Genomic DNA, 19,658 nt, shown 5'->3' with positions numbered 1-19,658 from the left:
CATCCATCCATCCATCCATCCATCCATCCATCCATCCATCCATCCATGAATATATGCATACATCTATGTATCCACCCACCTACCCATCCTTCCCATCCATCCATCTTCCATCTAGCCAGCTACCCACCCATCCTCCAACTCATCCATCCTCCCTCTACCCAAACACCCATCATCTTCCTATTCCTCTGTCAGCTCACACATCCATTTACCTATGTATCCTTCCTCCGTCTACACACCCACTCATCTGCCAATGCAAGCATACACACAGCATCCATCCGTTTTCCCATTCACCCACTCATGCACTCTTCTGTGTCCCTACTATTTATCCCGCCTCCCTCCTTCCTTTACCCTCTCCTCTCCCCATCTCATGCCCGCTTTAATGGCCCAACTGTTCATCTCTGCCTCTCTGACTGTCTCTTCTCTCTGCCCCCCTACCCCAGCTGGTGTTCTCTCCTCTCTTCTCCCTTCCACTTGTTCCTGTTACCTAGGTTCCCTTGTCTCTATGTCCCCCCCTTTTTTAAAATCTTTTTGTAGACACCCAGCTTTCTCGCTTGAAGAGTCTTCAAAGTTTTTCTCCTCTGCCCTCTCTGTAAGTGTGCGTCTCCAAACAGCATGTGCTCTTTGCCTGTCTCGCTCTTGCTCTTCTTATCCATCTGCCCACTGTGCACTATGCCTTGCTGCATATGCACTAGACACTGAGACATTCTTAGCTTCACCAAGTGACACATGTCCCCACTTGTGGTCCTGGCTTATCAGGGTCAGAGCCTGCATCTCTTCCTGCGCCTCCCCCTCCATTTCTTTCCTCTTCTTCACCTTGAACACATTTCTCTCTGATCACTACAATGCCTCCATCTCCCCATGCTACCACTGCTGACCACAGCTCCAGCCAGCCTCTCCTTCCTCAGAGTCTAAATGGCTCTCATGGGCAAGACTGACTCTAAAAGTTCATTTCTGGGAGCTCGAGATCTTTACAATCATTTATTTTTCATTCCTTAGAAGCTGCACCATGTCAGGTAGTTCTGAAGAAACCCAGTGGCCTTGGGGTCAGTAAATGAGGGCCACCTCTAAGCTGGAGCTGACATGCATGTCCCCAGCACAGAGCACCACCAGCTCCTGGCACATGAGAACCACTCAAGAGGTAAAATAATCTGGCACAGTTTGGTGACTGTAGACACTTAGGAGGCTGAGGTAAGAGGATAGCATGTTCCAGGCTAGCCTGGAAAACTTGCTGAAGTCTTCTCAAAAAGCTGTGGCCGGGGGCTGGGGGCTGGAGAGACGGCTCAGTGGTTAAGAGCACTGACGGCTCTTCCATAGCTTTTGAGTTCAATTCCCAGCAATCACATGGTGGCTCACAACCATCTGTAATGGAATCCAGTGCCCTCTTCTGGTGTGTCTAAAAACAGCGACAGTGTTCTCATATACATAACATAAATCTTTAAAAAAAAAAAAAAAAGCTCAGTGAGTAAAGGCACATGCTGCCAAGACTGAGACTGACACCTGGAGGTTGATTCCCGGGACCTACATAATAGAAGGAGAAAACTGACTCTTTCAAGTTATCCTCTGCCTCCAGCTGGTTACCCATATACCCCCTATACAAATATCAAGCTTTAGAGGGGTTTGGTCAGGTGTGGTGGTACATGCCTTTAGCTCTGGAAGACAGAGGCAGGTTGATCTCTATAAGTTCAAGACAGGCCGGGGCTCCATAGTAATGCCTTGTCTCAAAAATGTTTTTATATATATAAAATGTTTATATATATATATATATATATATATATATATATATATAGATATAGATAAATTAGGTTTTAAGAAAGAAATGGATGGAGCTGGAATGATCAAGAACACTGGCTATTCTTCCAGAGGACCCAAGAGATTCGGTTACCAGCACTCACATGGAAGTTTGTAACTATTCATACTCCAGTTCCAGGCATCCAGCATCCTCCTTTATCTCTGCAGGCAGCAGGCATACATGGTGCACAAGCATGCAGTAAAACACTCATACACGTAAAATAAAAATAAATAAATCTCCCCCAAAATGGCTTTGTAGTAGAATGCTTGCCTAGAATCTACCATTGAAGGGCTGGGACCATGGCTCAGCGCCACCTGCCTAGCATGTGAAGGTTCTAGCTTCAATCTCCAATATGAAACAACAACAACATACTGGTTGGGCACACGCCTTCAATCCAGCACTTGGGAAGCAAAAGCAGGAATCTCTTGAGTTTGAGGATAGCCTGGTCTACAGAACAAGTTCCAGGAGAGCCAGAGCTGCACAGAAAAACCCTATCTTGAAAAACAAAAGAACCAAAAAAATATTTTTCATTGAGAGAGAGGGAGAGAGCACATTTGTGCAGTTGCCTAAGGAGGCCAGGAAAGGGTGTCAAATCCCCTGGAACTAGACTTAGAGAAAGTGGTGAGCCACAGATTTGCGCACTGTGAACCCATCTCTGCTTTGCAAGAGCAGCAGGCACTCCCCCACTACTAAGCCATCTTCTCCAGTTCACATAAATACACATAATGTCATCTTTCTCATTAAAGGTAAAGAGGAAAAGATGGAAGAGTATTTCAGATGAGGTGGTCTCCCAAGTTCCTTACAAACATGTCTGAGAGAGAAGGAGGAGTTTTCATTTTTTATAACATTATTTATTTACTCTGTGAAGTGGGAGGAGGCATAGAGGTCAGAGACAGGCTTTCCGAAGTTGCTCAGGCCATCAGGCTTGGCTACAAAGCACCTCTCTACCCACTGAGCAATCTTGCCAGTCCAGAAAAAGTATCTCTTAAGATCTGGTCTCCTTATCCCTTAGTCCCCACCCCTTGGTGTGTCCTGATGGCTCTGAGACATCATAGCTCTGCTGAGGCAAAAGCAGGGGAGAGTGCTCATGGAGGCTCCTCTCTCTCTCTCTCTCTCTCTCTCTCTCTGTGTGTGTGTGTGTGTGTGTATGTGTGTGTATTCATTAATGGAGTTTCTCCATTAATCAGCAAAAGCCCCCAGCCCCTCCCACTCCGTTTCCTTCCCTGAGTATAAATAAAAGGTCCATCTGGACTTTCTCTCCATCTGGAGCTGTGATGTCCTCCATCTTCCCTCTACCTTTACATCAGAGCCAGCTTCTGTGTCTCCTCCACTCTGCTCCTCCCTACGACTCACCCACAGTGTCTAAAATTCCTTCTTCACAGCTCTCTCTCTGTATATGTGTGTGTACAGATGTATGTATGTATGTATGTATGTATGTATGTATGCGTGTTTGTATATACTGGGAGGTTGTGACCCCCGTGCTGGGGAGGTGGAGACAGGAGGATGCCTGAGCTCAGGGGCTATCCAGTCTAGCCAATCAGTGATCTCTAGGTTCAGAGAGGGAACCCTGACTCAAAAAGTAAGGTGGAGAGCAATTGAGGAAGCCCCCTGGCATTGACTTCTGTGCCTGTACATATGTGTACACTCACACAAAGGCGATTTTGGACCCTAAGCCAGGATGGTGCCCTTTTTTAAGAGGACCTGAAAACTGTCCCATGCCCCATCCTTTCTCCAGGGCTGCTAGGAGGCTTAGCGTTCCAGTCCTGAGCTCTCTCTCACGCTCTGGTCCCATAGTGTCTTTCTCTCTTTCTCTCGCCCTTCCCGTTTTCCCTCTCCTTTTCTTCCTTGTTCCTTCCTGTGCTGGGTATGGAACCCAAGACTTCATGGACGCTAGGGAAGTACTTCACCCTGTAGCCACACCTCCATCTACACATTCTCACTGTGCTACCCAGGCTGAACTTAAACTTACAACAATCCTCCTGCCTCAGCTTTCTTAGTGTTGGGATTACAAGCATAAACCCTGTGCCCAGATAAACCCTGCAGTCTCTTCTTTGATGCCAACTCTAGAGCCCTTTTATATCTGCGTACCTCTAGAGTACCATCTATTAAGTGACAGCAGTTAACAGATCATGCACAGCGTGAATGAGTGAGTCTTGGGCACTACAAATAAATTATGCATGTGGGCGTACGAATTAGGCCAGACCCATGAATAAATTATGCAAATAGGGGTAGCTGTCTTAGACTTGTGGGAAATAAATTAACCAAACGTTGTAAAGGAAGATGAGGACAGGCAGGGGTGCTGGTGAAGACACTGGACACGGGAGAGATAGATGGAGGATTGTGGGAATCGGGGTGTGAGCCAGGCAGCTATGAGTTTCGAATTTGTCTCAGTGTGGAAATAAATTATGTAAAGTGGACACCGGCCTCTGCTGGTGTCCCTGTCAATTGGATGGGAGTATAAACTACACTGAATCTGAACTGAAGCTGAATAATGAATGAGCCATGCAAACTGCCCACCTCTCTGGCCCTACAGAGAGATAAATTATGCGGATGTGGGTACCACAGATGCCAGTCCGTGGATATATTATGTAAATGCACCAAGTTACTCAAATTGATTTGCACTGTCAGAACACAGGAGGCTGGCCTATGCAAGTGAAGTGTGAATTATGCAAATAGAGATGTCTTACTGTAAAGCTGGGAATAAATTATGCAAAAGGAGTGCTCTCAGGTAACTCTGTGGCAAGCTGAGGCATGTCTTACATGGACCTTGGGCTCTGTTAGCCCATGCACTTGGGAATTACCTTTTGGATGGGCACAGAGCTCTCTACTTGCACCTGCATTCTTGACTTGCTGTCTTTGGCTCAGCCCTCTGGTGCAGTATGTCACACACACACACACACACGCACACGCACACGCACACGCACACGCACACAAATGCACACACAAAGACATTCCAAGCCACCAGGCTTCCCTGGGGTGTTGGTCTTTACTCACCTGGACCACGCCTGGGGAGAAAACTGCCAGAATAAGATAAAGCCAGACATAGGCAAAGATGCTCCAGGAGGCTGTGACGAAGAAGACCCTTAGGTGCTTGATCTTACGGCTCTCGCCAGCGGGGATGACATACACACACACAGCAATGACCACAAACATGTTGAAGGCGGCACTGCCCACGATGGTGCCTGGGCCTAGCTCACCCGCCTGGAAGTTGTGGCCACAGACCTCGATAACAGTCAGCAGAATCTCAGGCGCTGAGGAGCCCAGGGCCATGAGTGTAAGGTTGGACACCGTCTCATTCCAGATGCGCACAGTGCCCACGCTGGTCTCCCCGTTTGCCTTGGTGATGGTGATCTCTTTCTCTTTGGATGTGATGACCTCAATGGATGCCATAAAGCGATCGGCAATGATAGACACACCCAGGAACATGTAGACCATGGCCACAAAGTACACCACGGCCCGTGCGGCCTTGTCCCCCAGTGATGGGTCGTCGGGTTCCCACACAGGCAGCAGCACCCCTGGTTGGCAGCGGTAGGAACCTTGGCAGCCACCTGGGCTGGCATCGCTATCATTAGCTGGGGGAGGCGGCAGGGAAGGGGTTGGAGTGGCTTCCCCCAAGCAGTGAGGTGTGCCCAGAAGGAGGGCAACCCCCACCAAAGCCAAGGGAGCCATAGGGGGTGGTGAGGTCCTAGGAAGAGGAGCAGGAGATCAAAGTGAGTGGATCACATGCCTCCCTGTCACTCAAAGGGCACAGTGTGGTCTGGGGACATGGCTCAATGATAGACCCCCTGCCTAGAATCCCCCCAGTGAGGGGCTGGGGGCCGTGGCTCAGTGGTAGAGTCCCTGGCTAGAATCCCCCAGTGAGGGGCTGGGGGCGTGGCTCAGTGGTAGAGCCCCTGCCTAGAATCCCCCAGTGAGCGGCTGGGATGCTGCTCAAAGGCACAGTACTTTGCTATGATGCAGTGGGAGTTTGAAGGTGGTGTTTATTGATAGAGTGCATGCCCAGCATGCAGAAAGTCCTGGGTTTTATTACCAGCACTGTCAAACAACAGCATCCCAGTTTCTTAGACTACAAGACACAGGTGAGTTGGGAACGAGCACAAGAGACAAAGAGATCACCACATGGACCCCAGATGCAGAGACACAGGACTGCCCAGGACAGAAGGGGCTTGTGAGATGCTGGAAACATCAGTGAGTCACAATACCTGGGGAGCCTGCAGCCAACCACCACACACTCTGTGATCCTGCAGCTTTGTTCCTAGGGGAGGCTTATACACCCATCTCACCAAAAGGCCCCCAGGAGAACACCAATGGCAGCTTCATCTACAACAGGGCCAACCTTGAAACAACTCAGAGGCCTCTCAACATGAAATGCAGAAACGGTCATGGAGTAGTATAATGCCCCTAAGCAGGGAGTTGGGACTGTGGCTGATCGTGATGACATAGAGGAACCTGATCCTGAGACACAGGGCTGACTGAAGAACACCAAGTACAAAGAGCACTGTGAAACCCGTGTCAACTGGAGGCCAGGAGTCCACTGGGCAACTCCAGTCGTTTCAGCTTGACCTTTTTTTTTTTTTTTTTTTTTTTTTCGAGACAGGGTTTCTCTGTGTAGCCCTGGCTGTCCTGGAACTCACTCTGTAGACCAGGCTGGCCTCGAACTCAGAAATCCGCCTGCCTCTGCCTCCCAAGTGCTGGGATTAAAGGCGAGCACCACCACCGCCCGGCTCAGCTTGGCCTTTGAGGGTACTGTAGTAGCTTCTGGGTATGAGCATCTATTTTTGTCTTCTGTGTTTACGTTTTATTACATTTTATTTATTTTGAGGAGGGGGTTGAGTGTGGCATGGCCAAGGAAGAGATAGGAAGAGAGAACTGACTCTACACACTTGTCCTCTGACCTTACACCTCCACACAATAACAGATGAACAATAAACACACAAGAGCGCCCATCTGCTCTTCTTCCAGAACATTACACAGCTCCAGTCTCAGAGGCCTGAGGACCCCTCCCTCGCTTGCACAGCCTCTGTCCCACCTGCTCTGTCCCAGGCCTTCTAGCCTCTGCTGTTCCACACACAAACCATGCAAGTTTCTCCCGTGGGGCCTGAAGCCCTCTCCTCCTTGCGGTTCTGACTGTGCTCTCCAAGACGACACCTCCGGTCTTTGGAGAGGAGTCTTCTACTCAGTTCACAAAGTCGAGGATCAAGGCTCAGAGAAGTGAAGCAATTTGCACAGATCACCCAGCATCCACTCTCCTGAGAAGGTCTGAGCTCCTGGCCCCGCCCTCATGTTGTTATGGTAACCCAGTTGCCTTTTATAGAGAAAAGGCGGGTTGGAGAAGCTGTCACCTGAGCCTGCTGCCCATTAGAAATGCCTTGGGGGTGCCTCTAGCCTTGTCTCCAGGAATTACCGCCTTCTATGTCAGTCTGAAAGTTCCTCTTGAAGTCTAACCCACAGCCTGCCCTCAACTCACACCCACAGACCAGGAGCCTGCTTCTCTGGGGGAGGGAGGCAGTATGTTGGCAGAACTTCCTGAAAAGGAGTGAGTGGAGTGTGTATGTGTGTGTGTGTGTGTGTGTGTGTGTGTGTGTGTGTAGGCAGGGGCAGGGAGAGGGGTGATTCTTAATGAACTGCTACACAGCCCCCTAGACAAGGTCTTTAATGATATATCTAATTAGCAGCCCCTAATTAGCAAACACTTAGGCGTAATTACAAACCCACCAGGATCCCAAGCAGACTCCCCTTTGCTTTTCCCTCCTCCCTTTTTGGGTTTTGGGACATACAGGGAAGACCCTGAAAGTTAAGAACCATCTAACTGCCTCTGTTGGGGGAGGATGAGATGCCTGGGAAGTCTTAGTTCAAGTCTAATCAATTGTCCCTCTAGCTTCAGTCCTCCAGGAAGACTAGAGTCAGTGGACTGATGTTTGCCCGCCCAGAGGCAGGGTCATCCAGTCTATTGGATCCCTTTTGCTGTCACCCAGATTCTTCCCCCCATCTCCTAGTCTTGGAAGAGAGACCCAGGAGAGAAAGCACTAGATAAATATTTGTGAAACACTTGGACAAGAGGCCTGAGCATTGTCTGTCTGTGGCTGGGGCAGCCACACTTTCTACTCCAGGCTTTCTCCTCTGAGCCTTGAAAGTTAATCTGGGTGTAGACTCAATGGCGAAAGGATCAAGTTGAGTCCAGGAAAGGCCGGCAGGGCAGATGGTAGCACCCGCTCACGGTGGCATCTTCAAGGCCGTCTCTCCACCAACCTCATGGGCTGATGGCCAGCTGGGTTAGTGGTAAGTGTCCTGTTCTGCCTGACCTGTCTCTGGGGGATTCTGGAAAGCCAGGTGGGATTCCTCAAGGCAGCCACAGCGGGGTGAGGACCTGGTGTATATACTGACTGCTGGGGGTGGGGGTGATGCAATGCCGAGTGGGAATACAGAACTCAGAACACACACACCGGCTCTCTTTCCATCAGCCACACAGGGCCCCCACCACACACACAGTTGCAGATTGCAGACAGATAAACTGAGGCCAGTAGGGAGAGAAAGGACTCGGTCAAGCCAGAGACAGAACACAAATGTGGCATTAAGGCATGGGGCTCCTAACCCAGTGATCTTTTAAGCCATCTGGAATCCCCACGCTCCTGCCACGCAAGGCAGGCATCTTGTGGGCTCGTGAAAGCTCACAACAGCTCTGGCCCAGGTGTTGGTCAGTACCTCGCCCACCTTCCCTGGAGTCCTTCCTGAGGGAAGGAAAACGTCAGGCTGAGCCCCTCTGTAGAGCCCCCAGAAGGTGGCTGCTTTCCCACCCAACCTCACTATGAAGCTGGTGTGAGGCTGGAGGGATGGAAGTGAGATTGTGAGAAAGACCTGTCTAGCCTGACCTTAGAACAGTGCCCAGGAGTAGCAAAGTGTCTCAGAGTTGTCCAAAGAATGAATGGACAAACAGTGAGAGGTATAGGAGTTAGACTTTGGAAGGACTGGTCTAATGTTACTACACAGGTTAGGCTGTAGGCAGGATCAGCCCCAGAAAGTCAGGGTTAGGCAGGATGGAGAGACCTGGGCTAAGAGGGGGTGAGGAGGAGTTAGGGGCACTCCAGGCCCTCGGGGGAGTCCACACTGCGGGGAATCTGCCTCCTCCAGGTCCCCGTGCATCAGGGGCGGAGACAGAGGTGTGTGGGTGTGAGTTGGCTGCAGGCAGAGGGAGAAGAGGGAAGAGACAGACCCAGGTGCCCAGAGACGGACGGACAGACATACACTGTACACATGGCGCACGCTGAAAGCGGGGCAGCCAGGATTCAGAGCCAGGGATCAGGAAGCCCCCGCACTTGACGATGTGGTGCAGCCTGGATTCCCAAAACCCCGGGGGCTCCGGACGGCCACGCTGGGCTCTTACCTGCCTTGCGGCCGGGCCGGTCCCCGCTGGGCCCCCGCGGTGGGCGCCTCCGCCTGAGGAGGAAAGGGAGAAAGAGGGAGAGGAGCCGGGGACTGAAGGAGAGCAGGGAGGAGGGAGGAGAGGGGATGCGAGGAGGGGAACCGGGGAGGGGCTGAGAGGAGGGCGGAGCCCAGGGGAGGGGGCGGGGACAGAGAAGGGGGGGAGCTGAGAGAGCAGCCCCGGGGAGGGGGCTAGACTGGAGAGGTAGGGGAGTACAGCTTGGGAGGAGGCCGGGGAAGGGGGCGGGGACAGAGGAACTGGGGCGGTGGAATCAGCCGTTAAGAGGGACCAGGCTGAAGGAGGGAGATGCCGCTGACGGGAGTGGGTGGGATAAGTGAGCTGGGGAAAGGACCACCAGGAGGTGGGAAAGAGGAAATTTAGGAAGGGTGGAGTGGGAACAGGATAGTTGTGGGTTGGAGGACAGGGACAGCCTGGAAGAGGGAGGAGCTGAAGAGGGTGAGAGGGTGGGGACAGGCGAGCTGGGGAAGGACCACCAGGAGGAGAAATGTAGAGGCCGGAGGAAAAGAGGGAGGAGCCAAGAGAGGGCAGGGCTTATGGGAGGGAGCGAGGCCTGGGCTCTCAGGCTAGGGAACCCGCTGAGGGAGGAGCCAATATGAGGAGGCGTGGTCAGGGGAGCTAGGGGCGGGGCCACAGAGCTGAGAAGAGGCTTTGCAAAAGAGCAGGAGGGAGGAGCCAGGAAAGGGGCGTGGCCAAAGAAGCCAGTGGGTGGCAGAGGGGCTTGGCAGGGCTGGGGCTGCAGGTTGCCCCAGTCTTGGGGTTCAGCACTAGAATTCAAGGACAGCGACGGAGGGCTCAAGTTTGTACACCTGTCTGTGCTGTGGTATCCCAGTGTCTGTCTTTGATCACACACGCGCAGCATCCCGTCCATACAAGGGCCCAGAGATGCAGTCATCGCTACAAATAGCCACAGGCTGGCAGACCTGGGGGAAGTGGGGGAAGGAACATCGGGCGGCAGATCTTTCCAAGTTCACAGGCTCGGCCTGCTCAGAGCACCTTACAGAAGACAGGGAACTGGCATTAGAGTGCCCAGCTCAGGCATGACGAGAGCCATTCCCACTGCCCCTGCCACGTCAAAACACGGTCTGACTCCCAATCCCCTGAGGTAGATGTTATTAGCTCCATTTTGACATTTCAAAGGTGGGGAAACTGAGGCAGCAACTGTGGCTTCCGGTTGTGTATCTTCACCACATGCTGTACTGCCTCTGGGCTGGTGAAGTAGGGAAGGATCAAGATTACCCAGTGTGGTGACACACATCTGTGATCCCAGCACTCAGTAGGCTGAGACAGGAGGATGGCTGAGTTCCAAGCCATCCTCATAGCAAGTCCTAGACTCAAAACACTTTTGGGGTGGCGGGTTGAAGATGTGGACCAGTTGGTAGAATGCACTAACCCTGGGTTCTGCCTTCAGTACAGTATAAACTATGCATGGTGGTGCATGCCTGCAATCCCAGCAATCAAGAAGTGGAGATAAATCCTGACATGAATGTCACCCTTGGCTAGAGGCCAGCCTGAGCAACATAAGACCCCTTCTCAACTACCCCCCAACTGAAACGTCTTAAGCCAAGTGTCCTAGGATTCCGAAGCCGACAGGTGGTTGAACACAACTAGCTGTACAGGTGCAAGCACTCATACCTGCAAGTGCACACCCACGCACACCTCAGGATGTGTGCATCACACGCCCTCACCATCACTACCCTCAGGACAAAACCCACTCCAGGCTCCCTCCCTCTGGAGGACAGGTGACAGGTGCTGGGTGCAGAGCACAAAATGGTACAAGCAGGGAGAGAAGGCTGGCCCTGCCAGCAGCCAGTACCCACTGCCAGCTCTGGAGGGACACTCTTGGGCCTGCTGCCAGGAGAGGGAAATTCCAACTCCCTGAAGCTTCCCACGCTTTGGCCTGGCTTTTGGAGGTTGGAGCCTGGGAAGTTGAGAACTTGGCATCTGAGGTCCCAAGACCTTTGCAGTGAAGGAGGGTGGTCAGATTTACAGGTGGACTTCCCTAGCAGGAGTGACGGCTACCTACCCAACCTCACAAACACATGTTCCCCCAAGGAAGTGCCCAGGGCCCACGCCCAGCCTGGATTCCCTCTCTAATATTTTACCGACCCTACTGATCCCAATTCTATTCCTGGTCAGGGGTTGGGGAAGCAACATTTCCTCTGGGCTACATTCCTCTGGACCTTGGGTTAGAGACTGATGGAACCATGGGGTTAGTAACTGCTCTTGTCTCTCTGATCCTTGGGCCGTTTAGCTGAGCCCCACTACCAACTTTAGCACAGTATCTTCTGGGGCCTGTCTGCCTTGGTCTAGCTTTGACACCCCACACCAGAATCTATGCTATGTACACTTACTTTGTTTAGCCTTGGTCCATGCCCAGTCTAATCCCTTTTCTTTTGAGACCAGCCCCCTCCTAAATAGACCAGTAACGTGACCTCTTCTACTTTGGGGCTAAGGGAGTCTGCAGAGCCCTTACTGGGTCCGGTGGAGATGCTAAAAATCCCAAAAGATTCCCTTAGTCTCCATGGGTCTCCCAGGGGACCCGCCAGAGCTCGAAGCCCCTGGTGAGTTTTCACTTCCCCTTCACTGCTGAGTCCTCATCTGTCGTTCCTTATTCATCCTAGATCGAGACAATGAGCCTAGGGTAGCCTCAGTGGCATTTCTCTTGGACTGTACTTCCTGAGTTTAGTTTATCAGAGCAGAGGACGGCTCCATAGCTTTCAAAAAGGCACCCTCCACACACTGTAACTTTCTTTCCTCTGGGTCTAACCTAGGAATCTCTGTGAAGTCCTCCTCCTCAGTTCTTTGAGAGTGAATCCAGCATCGGAGAACCTGGCACACAGCAAGTACTCAATAGATGCTTGCCAGACAAAGGAAATGAAGACAGCCAGGGCAGCTTTGTTGCTCTGCATGTATAAATAGTCCTCCGGGACCAATACCTGATGGGATTGCAGGGGTTGGCTGAGAACGTCTCTTTTCAAATGGCTCAGACAGGAGTGATCAGCCAGGGTCACACAGCATACCAGGGTGGGCTAGGGACTCTCAGCATCCCTCTTCTGGGGGAGTCCAAGGGGAGCACTCCTCTTCTGAGATGCTCCCCCCACTCCCCATCAATGATACACATGAGGCACCTACACCTGAGAAGAGGGAGTGCTCAGGAGGCTGGGGGCTCCTCAGGCCTGGGACCCATCCTGTCCCCAAGGCCCTGCTGATGTTTCCTCTTCTCCACTTGATGACGAAGCCGTGTCAAGACCAGCTCAGAGGCCTGGATCAGGCTGTGCTGTGGGGACAAGAGAGGTAGGTAAGCTGTGACAGGCGAGTGGAGAGGGCACATGTTAGACCATACTGGGCAGAGACTAGACCACAGTGTGTTGGGTGAGAATTGGTTTCCCAAGTAGGAGCAGAGGCCAGACATAGGGTCGGGGTGGGGGATACAGCTTTAGGTCAACGTCCTGTAGGAGGGGCAAATTAGATATAAGTAGAAAGAACTGAGGCTGGAGATCAGCAGAAGGGCTGGTCATGGTGCTAGGGCAGCTGAGACAGAAGGACTGAATTCTGGGACAGCTATGGCTATACAGTGTGACTCTACCTCACAAACCCAAGGGCTGGGGGACATAGCACAGTGGGTCTGATACTAAGCACCAGACACATACATAAATAAGTGGAAAGAGAGAGGGAAGGGAGGAATAGAAAAGTAATCAGAGGAAAGACAGAGGTAGCTCAAAAGCAGACTACATTTGAGGGTATTTGAGGTTCAACTGATAGAGAAAAGCTGAGGTTATATCACAGCAGGGAGGACAAAGGTAAGATTCTGCAACAAATGAGAGGTTAACAGAGCAAGAACCAAGCAGAAGTGGAAAGCAGAAGTTGAGGTTAGACCTCAGAGACGTTCCTCTGGGGCTCATGAGCTGCCAGCTTAGTTTGGGGGTCAGTAGAAGACTCTGCCTCAAGATAATACGATAAAAGAGAAGACACACGAAATCCTCCCTGACCCCTCTCTCCCTCCCCCCCCCCTCACACACACACACACAGAGATAGAGAGAGAGAGAAAGAGGTTGTAAAACCCACAGCATCTAACTCTGCTTTACCAGGCCAATACCTCCGTCATGAATGCCACTGGATGGCATTCTCTTGGCTGCCAGAGACCTCCCAAGACCAGGCTATTCCTTCCTACAGGGAAAATGCCATGCCTGTAGCTGAACAACTGACCTGGGCTCAGCCCCTGCTCTGTTCTCAATCTCCCTCCCACCCAACCTGGCAAGGTCCCTCAGTGAGTGGCAGCTTCTGCCTCAGCCATGACAGGCCTGATACCTGGAGGATGTGCACCCCTTTCAGGGATACCACGGCCAGCTCCTGCAGGCCATCTCCAGTCAGGTCCACATGGGCCATGGCCAACAGGGGGCTGGCGAAGCTCCTGCGCCACAACAGGCGGAAGCCTCTGCTGGCCTCCGGCAGTCCACGGTACTTATAGCAGAGCAGTTCCTGTGGGGAGAGGGGCCGAGGTCATGCAGGCTGAGGAGGCAGGGTCGCTGCAGGGGCATGGATGGGTGATAGGCTAATCTTCCAGGACCCACCTGTCCATAGGTGGCCACCAGGACTTCCGGTTGTCCATCTAGGTCCACATCAGTGACCAGGCCACAGAGGACGCTGTCAAACTGGTCACTGCCAGGCAGGAGAAGTTGGTCATCCAGGCCCTTGTTCAGAAGGTCCCTGAGGGTCCCCAATACATGGGGGAAGCTAAAGTCAGATGACAGGACCTTGCCACCTTTGGATCTAGATTGTAGGTGATGCCTGACTGGCTTCCTCTGAAGTCCAGACTCACTCTTCTGATGCTGTGTGTCTTGGTTTCCATGTGTGTACCTTTGAAAGTGGCTAGCCTCAACTGTCCATCCTGTAGACCCACTTCGGGAGGGCCTATTGTGCTCCTAGGTGTGCGCCCACATGATGGCTCTTGGAGACACAGGTGCCCTGATCCCTGAACTTCTAAGCACTTGGTACTTCACAGAGCACAAGTGTGCCGGAGCTGGATGGAACTAGCTCATAGGAGCTGCTGGGAGAGCGTAAAGTGGGAGAGGTGGAGGGAAAGTAGGTGTCAAGGATGTAGTTAAATGTGTAGCATGAACGAGGCCCAGGGTTTGACCCAGTACCACATAAGCTGGGTGTGGTGGTGCATGCCTGTCATCCCCGCACATGGGAGGCAGAGGCAAGAGAACCGTGAGAGCTCAGGGTCGTCCTTAGCTACAGAGCTGGAGGACAGCCTTGACTTCCTAAGATCCTATCTCGCCCCCATCCCCAACACACACAAACTGACTGCCTGCGTTAGCATTATAACTGCACAATTTGTGGTGCCTTAAAATCCAAGATGGTGGGAATAGTGACACCATGGAAATTGCCAAGCACTGCACATCTAGGCTTTCCCAAGCCAGTGTCTGTTGGCATCCCTGGTCCACTCAGGTCAGGGGTATGGGTGTCTTTAAATGGGGGAAGACATACCCACCCTTAACAAATCCTCTACAAGATCCAGATGTGAGCGCTCCCACCTCCTCCCTGATCACAGCACCTCTCTTGATCCTAGCCACCTCAAAGGGTTGACAAGGTTAGACCATACCACATAGGCACAAGGTTAACTTGTGCCCAGAAGCCCCAGGCATGCTCACCAGTACACCACAGCTGGCTCCAGCATGCTGGCCACAAGCAGACTGTATCCTTCCTGAGGGGGGCTGTTCTGGGTTGCTATGGAAGAGACAGGAGTTGGCAGGTCTATGGAGACAGGCTCTTCTGTATCCCCTTCCCCACTGCAGTGAAGCACGCAGGCTAGACCTCAGGATGAAGACCCAAGATTGTGCCTCAGAAGGGAGGATTAGAGGTTAGAATATGACAGGACTGTGGCCAGACATTAGACGGTGTTAGTCTGAAGGTAGAACACAACCGGAGACAAAGGTTAGAGCAGAGTTGAAGTCTAAGGTTAGACTACACTGTGAGAATTGCTTAGAAGGTGAGGGGCAAGTTAAGGTAAATGTGAGTGAAGGACAAACCAAGATCAAAAAAATAGGAAGAAAAGCACCTGGGGGTAGGGTGAGACCATGATTGACAGTTGTCAGTCCAAAGGGAATAAGAAGTCTGGGGTGGGGGAAGTCAGTGTAAGATAGTATGAGGAGTGAAGGCTAGACTACAAAGGGAAAGTTGAAAGTAGAGAAAAAGTTGAAGGTTAGACCAAAGTAGGTAGAGAGAGGCTGGATAACAGAAATAACCTGAGGGCAACCTGTGGCATAGGTTATGGACTGGAGAGGGGCCTCAGAAGGAGCAAGAGGTCTAGCCTGGACTCTTAGGGTGGAGAAAGCTGAGGTTGCAGAGTCCACTCTCCAGACCCCAGGTCTAGCAAAGAGCTCACCCTCTGAGGTTGACAGGCTGAACACAATCACTCGGGAGATGGGCCCATCCTGCTGGATTGTCCATGTCTGCAAGATCTCTGTATGGAGAGCAGGGACTCAGGGACCTGTTCACATCCCTGGGCTTGTCCCCACCCCAGGCCTGACCCTCACCTCGAGTCTTCTGGTCCACGTGAGCCACGCGCACATAACCACTCTGGCAGCCCAGGGCTGAGAGCCGCTGGGATGAGCCAGGGAGGTTGTGGACATCAAGCCAGAGGACACTGGTGGGAGGAGGGCGGATAGGTGGACAGACAGGTAGATTTCTCAGGACTCAACTCCATCTCTGTTTTCCAGAACACCCAGCCCCTCCCTGAAGCACCAGGAGCCAATCCCTGCACCCCATCCTGCTTGCTCTGGGGATAGCCACCCATGATCAATCAACTTCCTTGAGGTCATGATGAAAGCTGGGAACATGCTACCCAGCTACCTAATATATTTATTTATTTATTTATTTATTTATTTATTTATTTATTTTTGGAGACAGGGTCTTATGTAGACTAGCTAGCTTCAAAGTCAAGGATGAATTTGAATTCCTGACTCTCCTGTCTCTACCCCCTGAGTGCTGAGGTTAGAGGTGTACGCTATCATGCCTGGATTATAGGCTGGAACCTAGGGTTTTGAGCATGCTGGGCAAGCATTCTACTAATTGAGTGACACTCCAGCATGCTTCCTAGTTTCTCTAAGGTTGCCCTCCTGTGTGTTGTGCTAGAGGACAGCCTGCTATGTTTGGCTTCTTTGCACACAGGGCTCTGATCCCTTCTTTGGGTGCCGGGGGTCCCCTCCTACCTACTGGTCAGGTTCGTGAGCTCTGGAAAGAGGTTTTCCACGGGTTGCTCCTCAAACTGATGTAGCCCCTCATTCTGAGGGAGCAAGATACCCCCCCAAGCAACAGAGTCAGTCAGTAGCGTCCTGCACACAGGCCAGTACTGTCAGACTCTGCCAAGCCTGCCCGCCTCACCTCCTTGTAGAGATGGATAGCTGGATCGTTCCCACTCAGGAGAAACACTGTCTCCAGCTGCTCCCCAACCTGGACTCTGAAAGCAGAGAAATCTAGAATGTGCCAGAAACCTGAGTGGGGTTAAATTCCTCCAGGGATTCAGAAATGCCACTGTCAATTTATTTTGAAATAGGGTTTCCTGTACCCAAGGCTGGTCTTGAACTTACTATGTAGTCATAGCTGGCTTTGAATTCCTGATCCACTTACCAGTGCCTCTTACACCAAGCTTGAGATGCATTTGTAAAAGCAAAAAAAAAAAAAAAAAAGCATGCAAGATCTCTGACATTCAGAGTCTCACATGCCAGGTGTAAGGCTTAGTGTTCTGCAGACTTGTGTATACCAACTCTTAAGTTCTACAACTGCCAGCTCTCAGAGCGGCCAGGTGCAGATGCTGGGAGCCTGAGATGCTGGGAGCCCTGCTCTGAGAGCCCCAACTGCTGGAACTTATCCTTCACTCTCGGAACAGGATAGGGTACTCTAGAATGAGTCTGCAAACCCTCATAGCAAGGGCCAGTGAAACGGTTCAGTGGATAAAGGCAACTGCTACCATTCTGGATGATCTGAATCTGATCCCCAGGTCCACACAGCCAGAAAGAGCAGACTCCTGCGGGCTGTTCTCTGACCTCTACCTATATGCGGTGGGACACTCTTGCACACAAGTAAATATGAAAGAATCTTCATAATAAGGTGGATATATACATGCATGCATATGAACACACATGCACACCACTAAATGCTTTTTGTAAATAAAGTTTTATTGGCACAGTCCTAGCCATTCGTTTACAGTGTCAACTGCTGTTTGCTTGCTCCAGTGGCAAAACTCTACAGTTGTGATACCAACTGTCTGACTCTCAAAACTTAACTTTTACCAACTGGGCCCTGACACCCCCCACCCCAGAAAAAAAGAAATGTAGAACAAAGCAAAACAATAATGTTGCTAATCGCTGATATCAGTGTTGTTATGAGGACTCCCAATAGAACCCACATTCTGACTCTCAGGAGCTGCTGGGTTTGACAGAACTCTCTCTCTCTCTCTCTCTCTCTCTCTCTCTCTCTCTCTCTCTCTCCTTCTTTTTTGGAGACAGGGTCTCATATAACCTAGGCTAGCCTTAAACTCATGCAGTCAAAGATGACCTTGAATCAAATTCTGATCCTCTGCTTCTGTCTCCCAAGTGCTGGAATTAGAGGTATGCGCACTGGCTAGCCACTGGTTTATGTTGCTTCAGATGGAACCCAGAGCTCCATGTGCTCGGCAAATGTTCTACTGCCTGAGCTGTATCCTCAGCCGTCAGTTGCATTTTTTAAATCTGGGACTTTTAGGGCTTATGAAGCTAGAGAACAAGTCCAGGGCTGGGAAGTAGAGATCTAGAGTTTCAGAATTGGAGTCCTAGGTGCTCAGTTAACTCACTGGAAAGGTCTACCTGAGAGCTGACACTGTAGCCAATGTGAATGGCGCAAAGGCCTCTGAGTGCAGGGAAAGGGTAGGAGAGCACAGGTGCCCAGGGACACTCACTCTGCGTGGCACAGCTGGAAAGGTGTGAACTGGAGTTCCAAATTCAGGCAGCTCTCTGTAGAAGGACACAAGTTCAGTCCAGCAGCAGCTGGAAGCCCCACCCACACTCTCCCCCAAGCCCTACTCACCTGCAATGGAGTCCAGGTTGTACTCTGAGCCAGGCTCATAGTCACAGTAAATGTTAAGAAAGGGACTGCCCTTGTCTCCTGAGTCCTGGGGGGTGGAAACTGCTCTCAGGGGAGGTAGGGGAGGTGAAAGGCATTTGGAGTAGATTCAGAGCACCTGGGATAGACTTGGTAGGCTCCCCAGTGACAAAGGAAGAGGGCATGGACGGGTGGAGGGTGCTGTGGTACCTTTATAAAAGTGATGCCCACAACCAGGCCCCGTTTTGGGGGTGACTTGTTGAAAGTGTCGATGGAGACGATCTCAGCATCCACTATGAGGGGAGTTTAAAGTTCACTGATTAGGCAGGTCTCCACTCTCGCAGCCTAATCACACTAACTTTGTACCACTGCAGTAAACCTTTGGGTGAGCGGGAGTCTAACCACTATCGCCATTACCGAGTACTATGCTGCTGACACCTATGTTTGCGGAATCCTGGACTACTTTCGGGCCACGACGACAACTGTCTCAGACCCTAATAATTAACAGTTTTGACCCTGACCTTGCATCACAGTGGCAATCTTAGAATCCTCAACACCAGACTCCAGTCCCGCCCCCGGCACCAGAGCGCCACGCACCGGGAATGTAGTTGAATTGCAGCTCTTTGGCCACAGGCCGAATTTTCTGTCGGAGGTCTTGATAGCGGAAGCCGAGCACCTTGCCTTTAAGAGTAGCGGCCAGCAACTCCCCGCGCCCGTCGGCGCCTCCAGCAAGCCCGTACACGTTGCTCTGCGACGAAAAGCGCGTGAAGCTGTCCTCTCGCAGTGGACAGGGTCCCTCTGGCACGGCCGCCTCCCCCATCCTGGCCCTCCGCGATCGGTCTCAGCAGTCCTGATGCTCCCCCAACCTGTCAGGGAACCTCCATCAGCGCATACTGATGACGTCAAGAAGCTGCCGTCACTGCCCTTTACAAAGATGGAGCCCGACTCCCTGACTGGGCTTTCCAGAAAAAATTGCCCTCCTGCGTCTGCGTTCTGTACTTACCCATTTCAGAACTAAGGGGAAGGTCTTCCAGGACTTGAAATGGGGGATGGAGGCGTCTCCAGGCCTCTTGGAAAGCCATGTGAAAAGGAGAATAAGAATCACCCTGAATTGGGGGGTGGTCACACACTCCTGTGGTTACAGCACTTGAGAAGTGGAGGCACTTGGACCAGTTTCAAGGCCATCCTGTCTTACAGAGATTGAGGCCAAGCTTAAGTGAATAAGTAGTTTTCAGGCCCGCCGGTCTGCATGAGACACTCCCAACCCCCAACTCTCGTCTCTGATACACGCACATGCATTCCTATAAATACACTCATTCTCCAACCAAAACTACCTGAACAATAAAA

At 51.6% G+C, this 19,658-nt stretch overlaps 2 protein-coding genes across 3 annotated transcripts in view; both read right to left on the bottom strand.

Annotated features, from left to right (window-relative positions):
• Slc8a2 (solute carrier family 8 member A2) overlaps window positions 1–10,139 on the bottom strand; it is a 30,294-nt gene extending 20,155 nt beyond the window's left edge. For both annotated transcript variants that reach the window (XM_028779516.1, XM_028779517.1), the window contains exons 1-2: window positions 9,171–10,139; window positions 4,784–5,474 (exon numbers count right to left, since the gene is read on the bottom strand). In XM_028779516.1, coding sequence (XP_028635349.1) covers window positions 4,784–5,458 — 675 coding nt within the window. In that variant the 5' untranslated portion in view covers window positions 5,459–5,474; window positions 9,171–10,139. The remainder of the gene's footprint in view (window positions 1–4,783; window positions 5,475–9,170) is intronic.
• Window positions 10,140–12,105: 1,966 nt separating this feature from the next.
• Window positions 12,106–19,215, bottom strand: Kptn (kaptin, actin binding protein). The gene is made up of 12 exons (XM_028779528.1): window positions 18,909–19,215; window positions 18,522–18,604; window positions 18,297–18,381; window positions 18,169–18,223; window positions 16,617–16,692; window positions 16,445–16,518; window positions 15,770–15,879; window positions 15,619–15,696; window positions 14,885–14,960; window positions 13,802–13,937; window positions 13,539–13,709; window positions 12,106–12,507 (listed from the first exon to the last, which is right to left on the bottom strand). The coding sequence occupies exons 1-12, from the start codon at window positions 19,129–19,131 to the stop codon at window positions 12,382–12,384; spliced, it is 1,293 nt and encodes a 430-aa protein (XP_028635361.1). The 5' UTR covers window positions 19,132–19,215; the 3' UTR covers window positions 12,106–12,381.
• Between the last annotated feature and the right edge of the window lie 443 nt (window positions 19,216–19,658).

This window comes from Grammomys surdaster, unplaced genomic scaffold, assembly GCF_004785775.1.
Source record: "Grammomys surdaster isolate TR1022 unplaced genomic scaffold, NIH_TR_1.0 354, whole genome shotgun sequence".
Taxonomy (NCBI): domain Eukaryota; kingdom Metazoa; phylum Chordata; class Mammalia; order Rodentia; family Muridae; genus Grammomys; species Grammomys surdaster.
Note: the sequence above shows the minus strand (reverse complement) of the source record. Positions and strands in the feature narration are given on the sequence as shown.